General features: G+C 41.2%; 1 protein-coding gene across 2 annotated transcripts in view; it reads left to right on the top strand.

Annotated features, from left to right (window-relative positions):
• Nup205 (nucleoporin 205) overlaps positions 1-11,140 on the top strand; it is a 68,711-nt gene extending 57,571 nt beyond the window's left edge. Inside the window, exons 35-43 of one of the 2 annotated variants that reach the window (XM_055602110.1) lie at positions 978-1,104; positions 3,026-3,102; positions 5,062-5,190; positions 5,367-5,493; positions 7,559-7,725; positions 8,415-8,538; positions 8,978-9,106; positions 9,724-9,782; positions 10,795-11,140. In XM_055602110.1, coding sequence (XP_055458085.1) covers positions 978-1,104; positions 3,026-3,102; positions 5,062-5,190; positions 5,367-5,493; positions 7,559-7,725; positions 8,415-8,538; positions 8,978-9,106; positions 9,724-9,782; positions 10,795-10,947 — 1,092 coding nt within the window. In that variant the 3' untranslated portion in view covers positions 10,948-11,140. Of the gene's footprint in view, positions 1-977; positions 1,105-3,025; positions 3,103-5,061; positions 5,191-5,366; positions 5,494-7,558; positions 7,726-8,414; positions 8,539-8,977; positions 9,107-9,708; positions 9,783-10,794 lie in introns of both variants that reach the window. The other variant, XM_055602109.1, reaches the window with a different exon arrangement.
• Positions 11,141-13,955: the final 2,815 nt, after the last annotated feature.

The following is a 13,955-nucleotide window of genomic DNA, read 5'->3' as shown; positions in this document are numbered from 1 at the left end:
GTCCTCCACCCCACTCTTAACCCACACACACTCCCACACCGCTACTACCCAAGCAGTGCTGGGAGCTGAATTCATGCCTCAGGAGTGCTGTGCAAGCACTCTATCAGTTCTATACATTGGTTTGCTATTACCGGTTTCCTGTTGGCTCTGTTAGATTCTTTGCAGGCGTTTCTTAAGAGAATCGGGCTAGATTTGGGTGTAGGGGCAGAGTGCTTCCTTTAGCGTGGGTTTGATTCCAGCACACTTAAAGAGAGGAAAAAAGTTTCATGGCTAGTGATTATAGGGTATGAATGGGGACCTGTATTAAAAAGTAAAATTGGCACATGTGCAGTGTCATGATAAGATCCATTATTAAGTGTACTTAATATACATTAATAAAACCCTTACAAAAATAAAGTGTGTGCAGTAGTTCAGGGCTCGCTTGTTTGGGGTTAGACTGTGTCCTCATGGTGCTGCAAATCTAATCAAGATGTTCCTTTGTGAAAGTGCTGAGAGCCTGCCTGGTGATGCTTCATAGAATACCAAAGGCAGAAAAACGCTTGGAGGGAAGAATTTCTGTCTCTTTTGTTGTTACCAAATCAGAAAGAGACTGTAACAAAACTTTTATGTGATTGAACCATGCTTCCCAAGTTAAACTGATATAGAGCGATTTCTTAAATTCATTTTTATATCCATTCATATGAAATTCTCTTCATTCCTTTTAAATAAATAGTAAAAGAAGTAAAGTAGGTGGTTTGATGCAGTGTCTCCTAGTCTCCTACAGCACAGCTCTGCTGTGTTAATATGCAGATTCTGAGGTAGTGTTGTAGCTCTGTGGTGGGGCATGATCAGATGTTTGCTTTGAGAAGAAATAAACTAAATTCAGAAATCATCCCTTCTCTTGTTCTTCATTGCATGCAGTTATTTGCTAAAAAGATGGATTGTATATGTCTAATGCAGTTTTCTTTTCTTCCCCCTTCATCTCTTGGGATGCTCAGGTGCTGCAATTTCTCATTTCCCATTCAGATACCATCCAAGCAATTCTGCGCTGTCAGGATGTTAGCGCTGGCTCTTTGCAGGAATTAGCTCTGCTGACAGGGATCATAAGTAAAGCAGCACTGCCTGGTGAGTTGATTGTGTTGAGTGCAATTAATTTTGTGCAGACTGACATGGGCTTAATAGAGTGAGGCATTCATTACTTTACAGTTAACACATGACTGACCTGAAATCGGTGCTGGTGACATTCAGCTGCCTTTATTTAAGTAATAAGTTTATATAAGCTGTATACTCAAAGAAAAAAGTTCAAGGAGATAATTAACAAACATGAGAATCTCATACATGTATTTGGTAAATAGCTTTTCAAACATTGCACTGTATGTATTGGGGTAGCAGCATATACAGGTATTATATGAGAACATTACCTTCAAACATGCTGGTTTAGAAGAATTTTACATGAGTTTTATAGATTAAAAGCTTATTGAAGAAAAATAAGAGGAATTATTGAATTCTAGAAATACTTTGAGTATAAAGGGATATTCTTGAAAGATCACCATGATTTTAAAAAATGCTTAGGAAATAATGCATTTTTTTCTTTAGTATAATTTCTGTACTATGTGTAAATTCTAAAGTCAGTGCCCAGATGGGAGTCCTTTTGTAATTCCTACTTTACCTGCAGACTGTTTTATGATAGTCCCACTCAGTATTCAGGTTTTCTTTTCTGACCCTCAGGATGTTTTTTTTTTTTTTTTTTTCTTTATCTTTTGGCATTTTAAATTTTCACTTCAGGTCTCTTCTCTCAAGGAAAATGTATATGCACTGGGTTCTCTCATGTTTTAAGGTTGTCTTGGTATAGCCACTGATCTTAAGTGATAGCATAGCAGGCTGCGACTTTCTTCCCCTCAGCACATTCAGCACCAGTGATAATGCATGTTTATGTGCCAGGCACTGCTCTCCCTCCTCCAGCATGTTAATTGTTTTGAAAATGCATGAATCTCAAGTGGCCCAAATGTTTGTACTGTTATATACAGGTGAGGGAACTGAGTACAGGACAGTTACAGAGTCCCAAGCAGTGTGGCTTCTGAACTTACAGATTTAACTACATTACCTCTGTTTCTATGAGGCAGTACCTGGTCTCCTGTCTCTAGAACTTTGCCTCCTGTGGATGTCTCTGTATCTGAGCTCCCTGAGCTGGAGAGTTGACAAGGCTGGGTGCAGTTCCTGTCAGAGAACTTGGAGCCTTGCTGCTTCTGAGAAGACTTAGGGGTCTTTCATCTGGTGGAGTGTCAAAGTTTCCAGATCAGTCTGGGCCTCACTGAATGACTCCACCACATCCCTCAGTGCAGGGCAGGTGTTGTAAGGCCTTCCCCCTGATTCTCCGAAGGCTGCTTCTCGTGGATTAGGTCTGCGAGGATTCTGTGAGTTTATCCCCTTTCTTCCACGTGCTTCTGAGGGAGCAGATAAGCTGTGAGCTGAGGCACAGTGCTTATCCCTGCCGCTTATTCTCCTTTTTCTGTCTGCTCCTTAGTGTTTATGGCATAAGTTAGTTGTTCCTTCTTCTCTTTCTCCTTCCTCCTCCTTAAAAAGTAAACCTTTTTAGTTTAAAGTAAAAACTCTAAGTTTTACCTTATGCATATAGATGTTTTGCCTGCATGGATGTCTGTGCACCCCTTGCCTGCCTGGTGCCTAAGGAGGCGGCCAGAAGAGGGGTTCAGATTCCCCTGGACTGGAGTTAACAGATGATTGTAAGCCACCATGTGGGTGCTGGAATATGAACCCTGGTCCTCTGAGAGAACAGCCAGTGCTAGTGCTTTTAACCGCTGAGCCATTTTTTTTATCCCCTTAAAATTTAAAAAATACCTTTGAAAGTACCTACCCTAGATTTTAGGTTGTGTGTGAGTGCCCTTGTGCTAGTATTGTAAACACAAAAATTTCATGGCAGGAGCCTGCTCATCCATGTAAAGGGTAGAAAATTCCAGAAGCACTCTCTTGTTCATGGTGTTTTCATCATAGCATGAAACTACATTTACACATATTCCACCTCTTATAGGTATGTTAAGTGAACTTGATGTTGATGTAAATGAAGGATCCCTAATGGAGCTACAGGGACACATTGGAAGATTTCAGGTAACTGACTTATTTTTTGAGATAGTGGTATTAAGATGCTGCCCACCCCCTGACTAGAGCAGCCCCCTTTCAACTGTGTCATCGGTTCTCTGATGATGAGTGATGTGCACTGTTGCGACTGCTTGATTTTTCCAGAACCACTTTCTATTGCAGGTGAAGATTTAGTGTGTTTATTCCTGCTCTTCTGCCTTAGCCTTTCTAGCACACACTCCTAAAGCTTCAACACAACTGTACCGAGGAGCTTTTATATTAATGTTTAATGTTTTGTTATTCTGACTGTGTAAACATTGTTAATGTGTAAGCCATGAACAATTGTTAATTTTACTATTGTTTGTTTGTTTGCTTGCTCTTTTGAGAAGAGTATTGCTATGTACCCCTGGCTAGCCTGTAATTCTCTTTGTAGACTAGGCTGGCCTTGAACTTGCAGTAGTTCTCATTCCTCTGCTTCTGGTGTGCTGGAATTATAGGCATGTGCCATCAGCTGGCTACTGTTACTTTTTGTGCAGTATTTTGTTTTCCTTACAGTTGGCAGCTGTCCCTTCCCAACCCCTTATCCCCTTGCTCTCCCTTGGCTTTCTGAGGCAGGGCCTCACATAGCCAGTCTGGCCTTGAACTTTTTGGTCTTCCTGCCTTTGCCTACTAAGCACTTTGCCTTTTTAAAAAATTGTTTTTTATATATTAGTAGTAGTTTATCCCTTAATTCTCTGTGTATATGATCATCTTTTAGCACATTTAAACATATTAGTTTATTAACTAGGTATTTTATCATAGGCTTCCTAAGAGTCTATTGGCCTACTTTGACCTAAACATCATTCCATCTTACAAGCTTTAACATAATTGTATATAACAATTTACATTCTATTGTTTTAATACAATAATTTTCTTAACCTGTTACCTTTTCATAAACTACTTTTACAAGTTTTCAAAAGGAAAATGTCAGAGCTCAATAGAGCTCTCCTAGCATGTGCAAGACACTAGCTTTGAAGCCGAAGCCCTAGACCTGTGTAGATGATGAAGATGAAGGTTGACTCCTGCCTATTTTAAACTTTGGATCTAGTTACATAATGTGTAGTTGGACTCAAGTACATGCACATTGTATTAAATTTTCAGGACTTACATTCACCACTAAAACCCACCAAAATTTCTCTCTTGTATTCTTTTTCCATCAAAAGGGAGAAAAAGACCTTTTAGGTGGCTTCTGGTAATATTAGAACACACCTATTTTATCTGTAACAGTAGCAAACATTGGAGAAAGTACTTAGATTTCAAGCTGGCATTAATTTTTTAAAAATTAGTTTTTTATTGTATATATATATATGTGTGTGTGTGTGTGTGTGTGTGTGTGTGTACACATCTAACATTGTGTACACATGGAGGTTAGAGGATAACTTATGGGAGTCTCTTCTTTCCTACATATAGGCCCCAGGGGACAAATCTAGATTGTCAAGCTTCGTCTTTACCTGCTGAGGAACCATCCCACAGGCCCTAACATCTGCATGTTATCTGCCAACGCTGCTATAAATTCCCAACCCTTTCAGAGAGTCCTGGGAAATGGGAGTTACAGCCTTTAATTTCAAGTCCTGGTAGATAGAACAGCATTTATTACTGACCATTCTCTTGTACTTTTCATTTGTTTATTAACTTGCATTTCATTTTATAACTTTCATAAAGGATTCTTAAATATTTTTATATAGGACATATATTTTCTTCAAAAAATTTAGGTTATATTGGGGATTCTTTGTGGAAAAAAAAATTAGTATTTCCTTTCTTTGCCAAAAGGTGAGTCTTAGCAAGCTTACTACCTTCATTGTCTCAGTAGGAAGTAAGAGATCAGGTGTTTTCAAGCGTAATTTCCCTCTCCACTGAATTTCCCTTCCCCCTTTCCCTAGGGAAAATGAGGTCATTGATGTTAAGCACCTTCAACCTAAAGTGAACAATGTGTCTTTTTTTTTCCCCTAGCGCCAGTGCTTAGGCCTACTAAGTCGGTTTGGTGGCTCTGACAGACTGCGGCAGTTTAAATTTCAAGATGATAATGTGGAGGGAGATAGGGTGAGCAAGAAAGATGAAATTGAGCTGGCCATGCAGCAGGTAAGAAGGGCTGAACATTGTGTACCTGAAGTTTTTTATGGTTTTAGAAATTTTGACAAAAATAACAGTTGTGTGTAATTTCACAAATTGGCTTATGACCTTGTTCTTCTGCAGTCTAGATTTCTGTGCTTTGGGGAATTTTTAGCCTAACATTAGTTATTCCTTTTCTTCTACAGATTTGTGCCAACGTAATGGAATATTGTCAGTCACTGATGCTACAGAATTCCCTTACCTTCCAGAATGCCGTGTGTCTCTTCACCCCTAGCCTTTCAGAGACCATTAACAGAGATGGACCACGGCAAGGTGAGCCCACACATTGTTTGTGTCTGAGGAGTAGGGTTCTTAGGAGTAAGAGGCAGCTCTGCATCTTGGCTCCAGTGAGATGCAGTTTGTTTTTGGTGAATTACTAATGGGAAAATTTTAAAATGACTTCTTAAAGAAAATGTGGGAGATACTATTGTTAGATTGGTGTGTGAGGCTAGAAGTACAAGAAATTAAGGAGAATTTTTGGATTTTTGAGGCTAAATCTAGAAGAGCCATGTGGGGGGTACAGTTTTGAATAATACCAGAGACCCTGGAGAAAGGACCTAGGATTGAAGGGAAAGCTAGTCAGCTGGGTGAGAAGTAGGAGCACCCAGCAAGTTAACTTTGTATGCTGAGTCAGTCTAAATCAGTGTCTAAAGTGGGTTATGTATTGGGGCCCTGAATTTCTGCTGCATGACAGTAAACCCATTAGGTGCTAGGGAAGCTTACTTAGCCTCTGCTGTCTTTAGAAGTTAGTCCGGAAGGTCACGATTATGAGTTGGTTCAGGTTGTCATCCTGGAATACACAAAAGATAAAGCTGTCGAATACTGGTTTAGTGGTGATTTCTAGGGAGTCTTTCAAGTTTGCTACAAGGAAAGACACTCCTACATAAAGTGGTTACCATGGGAGGGTCCTGTTCTTTATGTGCCCTTGCCAGCATGGTGGGAGTCCTTTTTCTAGTCCAGTGGCTAAACTAAGTCGGTTAAGAACAATTTGGAATCCTATCATCAACCCTTTTGATTGGAAGTCACCTACCAGTGACTTTTTTACTTCGATTTCTTTAGATAGTGTCTTCATATGTACCCAGGCTATTCTTAAACTAAATTTGTAGCCCAGACTATTCCTAAACTTACTGTTCCTTTGCAGCCTTACTGGAAGGTAGCCAAGTAAAAGGCAAGTGTTGCTTTGTTTTGCTCCCAGAGGAAGTTGTTACAGTGAAACAGGTTAAAATTAAATCCAGTTAATTTTTCAAATATTTCTTGGGGATAGAGGCATTAAGCTGTCAGTTCAGCAACCAGAACAGTGCAGATTAGAAATAAATACATGTAATTGGAACCAATGGGTAACGTGAGAATTGTTTGACTTTGGGTCAAGAACTCCTTAAAGTGTGTATGGTCTGTGGGACTGGAGAGGTGGCTCCAGTCAAGATAAGAGCACACACTGTTATTGCAGGGGACCCAGGTTCAGTTCACAGCACCAGCATGGTGGCTCGCACCATCCATAGGTGTGCACAAGGTGCATGTACATACATGTAGGCAAAACTCTTACACAGAAAATAAATCTGTAAAAAGTGTATCTGGCTGGGTGTGCAATTTTCATAAGTCTTAGATCTTTACCTAATAAAGGATGCCCACAGCTGTGTTTCTCAAGGACTCCAGTTCTATGTGTACTTAACTACAGTAGCATTTAGCCTCTTGTTCTTTGAACCAACAGAGGGTGCTTGCTTGCTTATTTATTTATTTGTTTGTTCATTTATTCATTATCTATCTATCTATCTATCTATTTATCTATCTATCTATCTATCTATCTATCTATCTATCTATCTATCTATCTATCTATCTATCTATCTATGAGATTGATTTTCATCTCATGTGCCAGATGTTTTGCCTGCATGCATGTCTGCACCTTTTGGGTGCAGTGCCTCTGGAGGCCAGGAGAGGGTATCAAAACTTCTGGAACTGGAGTTCTAGAAGGCTAGGATTCAAGAGCTGGCTTTCACTGGAAAAGTAGCCAATGATCGTCAACCATTAAGCCATCTTTCCAGCCTCAACAGTGGTGTTTAAATGTAATCTTGGGTTGTTATTAATCATAGCCTACATGACCTAAAGTATAGAACATCTTTAATTTTTACAGGTAGCTTAAAATTCATAGAAGGTTGTTTTCTCAGAGTGAGGCTCATTCATTGCACGCCAGCTGTGCTGACCCTTGTGATTTCCCCAAATGTAGGAAACTCAGCTGTGATATTTGTGGTAGTGGAGAACTGCATTAATGTTCTCCTCTTTTAAAACAAATGAAATCCATACAAATGCATCTAAGTGCAACCCTGTTTCTATTACCTGTCAGATACCCAGGTTCCAGTCGTTCCATATTGGCGCCTGCCTGGCTTGGGCATTATTGTCTACCTGCTGAAACAGAGCGCCAGTGATTTCTTTAGCTATTATGACAGTCACCGACGCAGTGTCAACAAGCTGCAGAATGTAGAACAGCTTCCCCCGGATGAGATAAAAGAGGTATGAACCTTGTAATGAGGGGGGGAGGGAGGGTTGAAAAGTTGTTGTTGCATAGGGGCCGAGGTGCTGGGTTTGGGCCGGGAGCAATGATGATCTGCTCAGTGCATCTAAAGGGTTTGCAGTGATTTTCCTCACATGCACCTTGTGAGCATGGACCTCGTGGCTCAGAACAGCCCACTAGCTTCTCCTTCTCAAGAAGATGGGAGGCGCCTGCCCTGGTAGAGAGCTCCCAGGAATCTCTTTAAGTGCTGTAGAAAAATGGAGCTTGCTGCTGCAGATGTTTTCGCAGTAGAACTTGGGCAGTTGTCTCTGTGTCTTCAGAATCTTCATGTGTTAGAGAAGTTTCCAAACAGATGGGATGGCATGTCAGTCTTGATTACTTTATCTCTGACACACATCCACATTCCACTCTCTCCAGAAGCTACATGACAAATTCATGCCAGTTTAGGACATGGAAGGCTGGTGGGCCACTTGTTAGAAGTGTCTGTCCAGCACACTTCCAAAGGCAGCAGGTAAAACATTCATGTGGGGACTGACTGCTTTTTTGTTTGACTCTCATTTTCTTGACTAATAAACTCTTTGTCCATAAGGCAGTATTAAGACTTTTGAGCATTTTCACAGTTCTTACTGTAACAACCTGTTCATAGTAGATTAAGTTGTTAAACTTTCTGCTTCTTTCTTTTCCTTAGTTGTGCCAGTCTGTGATGCCTGCTGGCATTGATAAAATTTCTACTGTGCAGAAGTGTGTCTTAGCAAGACGGCGGCTGGTGAAGCTGATCAACAACCGTGCCAAACTGCTGTCCCTCTGTTCCTGTATCCTTCTGCAGCCACAGCCCTGAGTGTAGACCCTAAAATGTGGCAGACTACTTCATTCTTACCTTATTCCGCTAGAACCATATGGAAAAGGACACAGTTATTGTTCTGTGGCCTGTTTTTTTTTTTTTTTCCCCCCAGTAAATACCTGGTTTATTTCTCTGTTGTTATTTTTAGTCTCATCTTCTAGAGTAGCAAAGAGTGCTATAAAATATACAGATGCTTTCTGTCTGGGACGGGGGCTGGTGTGCAGTGTGGGCATCACCTCCCGTAGTTTGCATTAAGCCTTTTTTTCCTGAAGCATGTTTAGTGGAACTTCACCCCTGTTTCCTAGAGCAAGTTCATATGCATAATCAAGCACAGGCTCTTCCTTTTCTCCTTCTCTGAATCTGGTTTGTACAAATACTCAATGGGATTCTTCTTTAATCTGAACTCCCAGTTATCATAGAGACCTGCCTGTTTATTCTTTGGCGCCACCTGGAGTACTACATGCTACATTGCACGCCAATGGATTCCCAAGATTCATTGTTTGCCTCTAGGACTTTATTTAAAAGCAGAAGACTACAAGGTGAGCTGCACTGAAAACAAATGAGCCAGAAATGTGTATACATTCTAGTGACCTGAAAAGCTAGCACCTCTTTCTGTTTTGTGTGTTTTTTTGCAGCAGGTATTGTTTTATCGCCCAGACGGGTCCTAAAATCCTGGGCTTGATTGATCCAGCCTCCCGAGTAGCTGGACTGGATGTACAACACCTACTACTCCAAGCAACCTTAATTTTATGTGTTTCATTACTCAGTGAGTGCTAGAGAGCTAAATAGTAAACACAGCTGTGTTTTGCATCTTACATTCTGCCATGGGAAATTATTCTGGAGCCTGTTCATTGGTTGTCCTTCATTTTCCTATAGTTCAGTTTGTTGTAGCTGTAGAGTCACAGCTAATTTTCTGGAAGAATAGACACAGGACATGGTTCTTGTGCTAGGGCGGGCCCTGAGATGGGTGAACAGGTGTTATACTCATGAGACCCATCCTGGATGCGCTTCCCAGGTGTCTAGTGCTCAGAGCTGAACTTCAGGCCCTAATTTCCTGTTCTTCTTGTGCTGCTGCTGCCAGAGCCTCTGCTGTGCAGTAGACAGATTTGCAAAGCTGCTTCACACTGTCTTTTATCTCTAGATTCCTTTTCCTCAGAACCCAATCTGGACTTCAGAAGTGGGATGACTCTAGTGAGCCAACACGATATAGACCAGGTAAGGTCTGTCCTCATTTACCTTGCTCTTTAAAAGGGAAGCCTGAACTTGTTGATAAGAGAGAAAGTAAATGTTTCTTTTCATGCTCTAAATACTTTTTTTTAAAAGAATTCTTTATGTGTATATAAAAGTATATATGAAAGTCTGTCTATATGTATGTGTACCATGTGTGTGCCTGGTACCCTAATAAGCTAGAAGAGGGCTTCAGATCCTTGGAACTAGAGTTAGAGCTAGCTCTGAGCTGCCTGATGTGGGTGCTGGAAACTGAACCCTGGTCCTCTGTAAGAGTAGCAAGTTCTCTTAACAGTGTACCCATCTTTAGCCTGGCACTTACTCTTAGTGACTTGAGAAAGAATACTTACTTTTATGTATGGGTGTTTTGCTTGCATGTATATCTGTGCACTATGCGTGTGCCTGATGCCCACAGAGGTAAGAAAAGGGCATTAGTTCCAGGTTTCCTGGAACTGAAGTTACAGATGGTTGTGAGCTCCCATGTAGGAATTGAACCCAGGTCCTCCAGAAGAGTAGTCAATGCTCTTAACCAGTGAGTCATCTCTTGAGCCCCTTAACAACTTTTGGTGTGGCTTTTAGGAGTTATTTTTTTTATGTATATCTGTATATTAACATCAGCGATTATGGCTATTTAAGATATACCTGTAATTTACACTTATTTGTACAGGAATTAAAACCACAAAAACATTCTGAGGCAGAAATGTAAATTTTTAATTAATTTGGTACCCCATTACAAAAATCTGATAGTATTTTACATTCAAAAGTACCTTTTGTGAGTGTATATGGGGGTGAGGTGGGAGTGGGGTAGTGGTGGTACTGGGTTTCAAACCTAAGGCCTTGCACATGTTAGGCAGATGCTCTGCCTCTGAACTAGGCTCTCACCTTACTTTATCTAAGAAAGACTGCGTTAGAGTAGTTTAACAGTGTTCTAAATTGGGAGACAGAATGAAACACCGGAGAAAGCAATGCAATAATAAAAGGATATCTGTGTTACCTCCAGCTTCAGTCTGATGCCATCAATGCTTTTGGAGAATCACTTCAGAAGAAACTTCTGGACATTGAAGGGTTATATTCAAAAGTTCGATCCCGCTATAGTTTCATACAGGCTCTTGTGAGACGTATTCGTGGCCTGCTGAGGATATCAAGGAACTGAGAACTTTGTTTACACTCTTCTGTGGAAGAGATGAACTGAGGAAAACCCTCTCCTTTTTATAGATGACTTTATTTCTAAATTATGACCAGAAGATATTTTGCTATTTCTTTCTTTATATGTGGACATCTTTTCTGTAAAGCTCTGCCTCATTTCATCCTCTCTTGTGAACAATAAAATACTTTTTAAAAACAAAGCAAATGTACGTCAGTCTTTTGAAATTATTGAGACTCTGGGGGTTGGGGATTTAGCTCAGTGGTAGAGCGCTTGAAGGCCCTGGGTTCGGTCCTCAGCTCTGGAAAAAAAAAAGACAAAATAACAAAAAGAAATTATTGAGATTCTGAATATAAAATGGTTTTGATATCGGTGGTTTCCCCCTGGTCAGATGGTGAATGCACAGCTAAAGAACAGCTTGTTTTCAGTCATTGCGTGTACTTCATGCTTTTGTGATGCTCACGTACTCTAGCATAGAGTGGTTAATGAACTACAGCCTCACTTGTGCTGTGTAAGTGAATGACTAAAAAAAGTCAAGCTGTCTCCTATAACTAGCGTTTGCCTCTCCTGAATTTCAAATGGCAGTACAGTCTGTCTTTGTTTCCTTGAAAGGATCCTGGCGGTTCTTAAATTAATCATCCGCCCATATTCTCATTAATGTGATTACTACCGATGAAAAAGATTAATCACTGCCCTCCCGTGACCATCAGTGGACGTATGTTTTCCCTTCCAGCATGAGAGGCTCTGAGAGCTGAGGCCTGGCTCATGTGGACAACACAGCATGGTCAGCTATAACAGTTGATGGGGTTTGTTTTAAAATCTTACATAATATTTCTACAGCTTTTAAGCATCTTCATTAAAAGATAGCCAGCTATTCTTAAATTTTTGAAAGTAATTTGCTTCCCAACACCTAAACAACAGCCTCTGGGCTGAAAACATCCTGTTAGCAGGCACAGCTCCCAGGGATGTGAGCATGTAACTGGATCCAAATGTAAGCCTTCTGCTTGCTGTTGCACTAGTTCTCTTTTGTCTTTTGTGATTCTAGGATGAACCCAGGCTCTCACTTATGGTAGACAAATGCTCTGCCACTGACCTCTTGTCTCCATCTAGCCATTGTCTGTCACCAAGAACTCAGCATTGGGCTGGTGGCTCAGTGCATAAAGGTGTTTGCGCCAAGTCTGATGGCCTGAGTGAATTTAGGATACACCTAGCAGAGGGAGAGAACTAACTCTAGCATGTTGCCTTCTGACTTCCACACGTGCAGGGTGTCCAAGGGCACCCACATACAAACAGCTAAATGTAAACTTAACAGTCATGAAAGCCTAAGCATTTTACAAGCCTGTGATAGATTAGATACAAAACTGCTGAAGGAAATAATAGCCTACACAGGGGTCAGAGAACAGCTTGCAGGAGTCAGTTTTCTTTTCCCCATGAGGGTTTCAGGCTGTTGACCTGGTGGCAAGTGCTTCTGCCCACTGAGCCATCTTAGTAGCCCAGCATTATCTTATTTCCTTATCTGTACTTCCAGAAGTACAGGGGACTGCCTCAGGGGTCAGCAGGGCTGTGGGAAAGCCCGTGGGAGGGAGTGTTGCAACAGCAGGCCTGCAGTTGATCAGAATTGCTACTTTGTGCTGCAGAGGCTAGTGGGCAGAAGTAGGAGGGCCTGGCTGAGGCCACGATAGGGGAGACATGGGGAGAAACTTATTTATGGGTTCCTTTGAAAAGCAAAGGGGAAAGAAACGGGTTTTAAGTTTTAGATCCTTTGATTCACAGAGCTTTAGCATTTAAAGGAAAGGCTCTTTATTCCTGACGACTAAAATTCATTTTACTCAGTTAATCAGTATACTGAAGTTGGTGATTATTACTGTGGTTTTTATGTTTTATCTGTGCTATACAAAGCATGAATTTAACCTTTGTTTTGTTTTTTGAGGCAGGGCTTCTCTGTGTAGTCCTGGCTGTCCTAGAACCTGCCTTCTAGACCAGGCTGTCCTTGAACTCACAGTGACCTACCTGCCTCTACCTCCCAAGTGCTGGGATTAAAGGCATTCCCCACCATGCCTGGAGAATTTAGCCTTTTCTAAATACTACTGTCCCCAAGTTATTTTTGAAAAATTCGTATCTTCTGAAGAGTTGGGAGTGGTCAGTGTGCAGTGGGCACCTTCCTTTGATCTGGAGTCACTAGTTGTTAGTAGTGTGCACAGTTGCTTTCTCGTAAATGTGTATGTATTCTGGATTTCTTCCATCAGTTGTTAGCCTGGGATTCCTAAGCACATCTTCATTAACTAATAACATTTCCATGTTTTAGACATTTTATTATAAAATCCAAAACTAATATTTCTTCTGTATCCACATTTCCTCAGTTGTCTTTAAAACTTAGTTTAGAACTTTTTTTGCAATTTTTTTAAACTTCTATTAATTACACTTTATTCACTTTGTATCCCCCCATAAACTCCTCCCTCCTCTCCTCCTAATCCCACCTTCTCTCCCCCTTCTTCACGCATGCCCCTCCCCAAGACCACTGATAGGGGAGGTCCTCCTCTCCTTCCTTCTGATCCTAGTCTATCAGATCTCATCAGGAGTGGCTGCATTGTCATCTTCTGTGGCCTGGTAAGGCTGCTCCCCTCTCAGGGGGAGGTGATTAAAGAGCAGGCCAGTCAGTTCATGTCAGAAGCAGTCCCTGTTCCCATTACTATGGAACCCACTTGGACACTGAACTGCCATGGGCTACATCTGTGCAGGGGTTCTAGGTTATCTCCATGGTCCTTGGTTGGAGTATGAGTCTCTGGGAAGACCACTGTGTTCAAATTTTCTGGTTCTGTTGCTCTCCTTGTGGGGTTCCTGTCCTCCCCAGATCTTACTAGTTCCCACTTTTTTCATATGATTCCATGCACATTGCCCAACAGTTGGGCATCAACAGTCTCAGCATCTACTTTGACAGTCTGCAGGGCAGAGCCTTTCAGAGGCCCTCTGTAGCAGGTTCCTAACTTGTTTCCTGCTTTTTTCTTCTTCTGATGTCC

Source organism: Psammomys obesus, unplaced genomic scaffold, assembly GCF_907164565.1.
Source record: "Psammomys obesus unplaced genomic scaffold, mPsaObe1.curated_primary_1811, whole genome shotgun sequence".
Lineage (NCBI taxonomy): Eukaryota > Metazoa > Chordata > Mammalia > Rodentia > Muridae > Psammomys > Psammomys obesus.
This window is presented reverse-complemented; position numbering and strand designations above follow the sequence as displayed.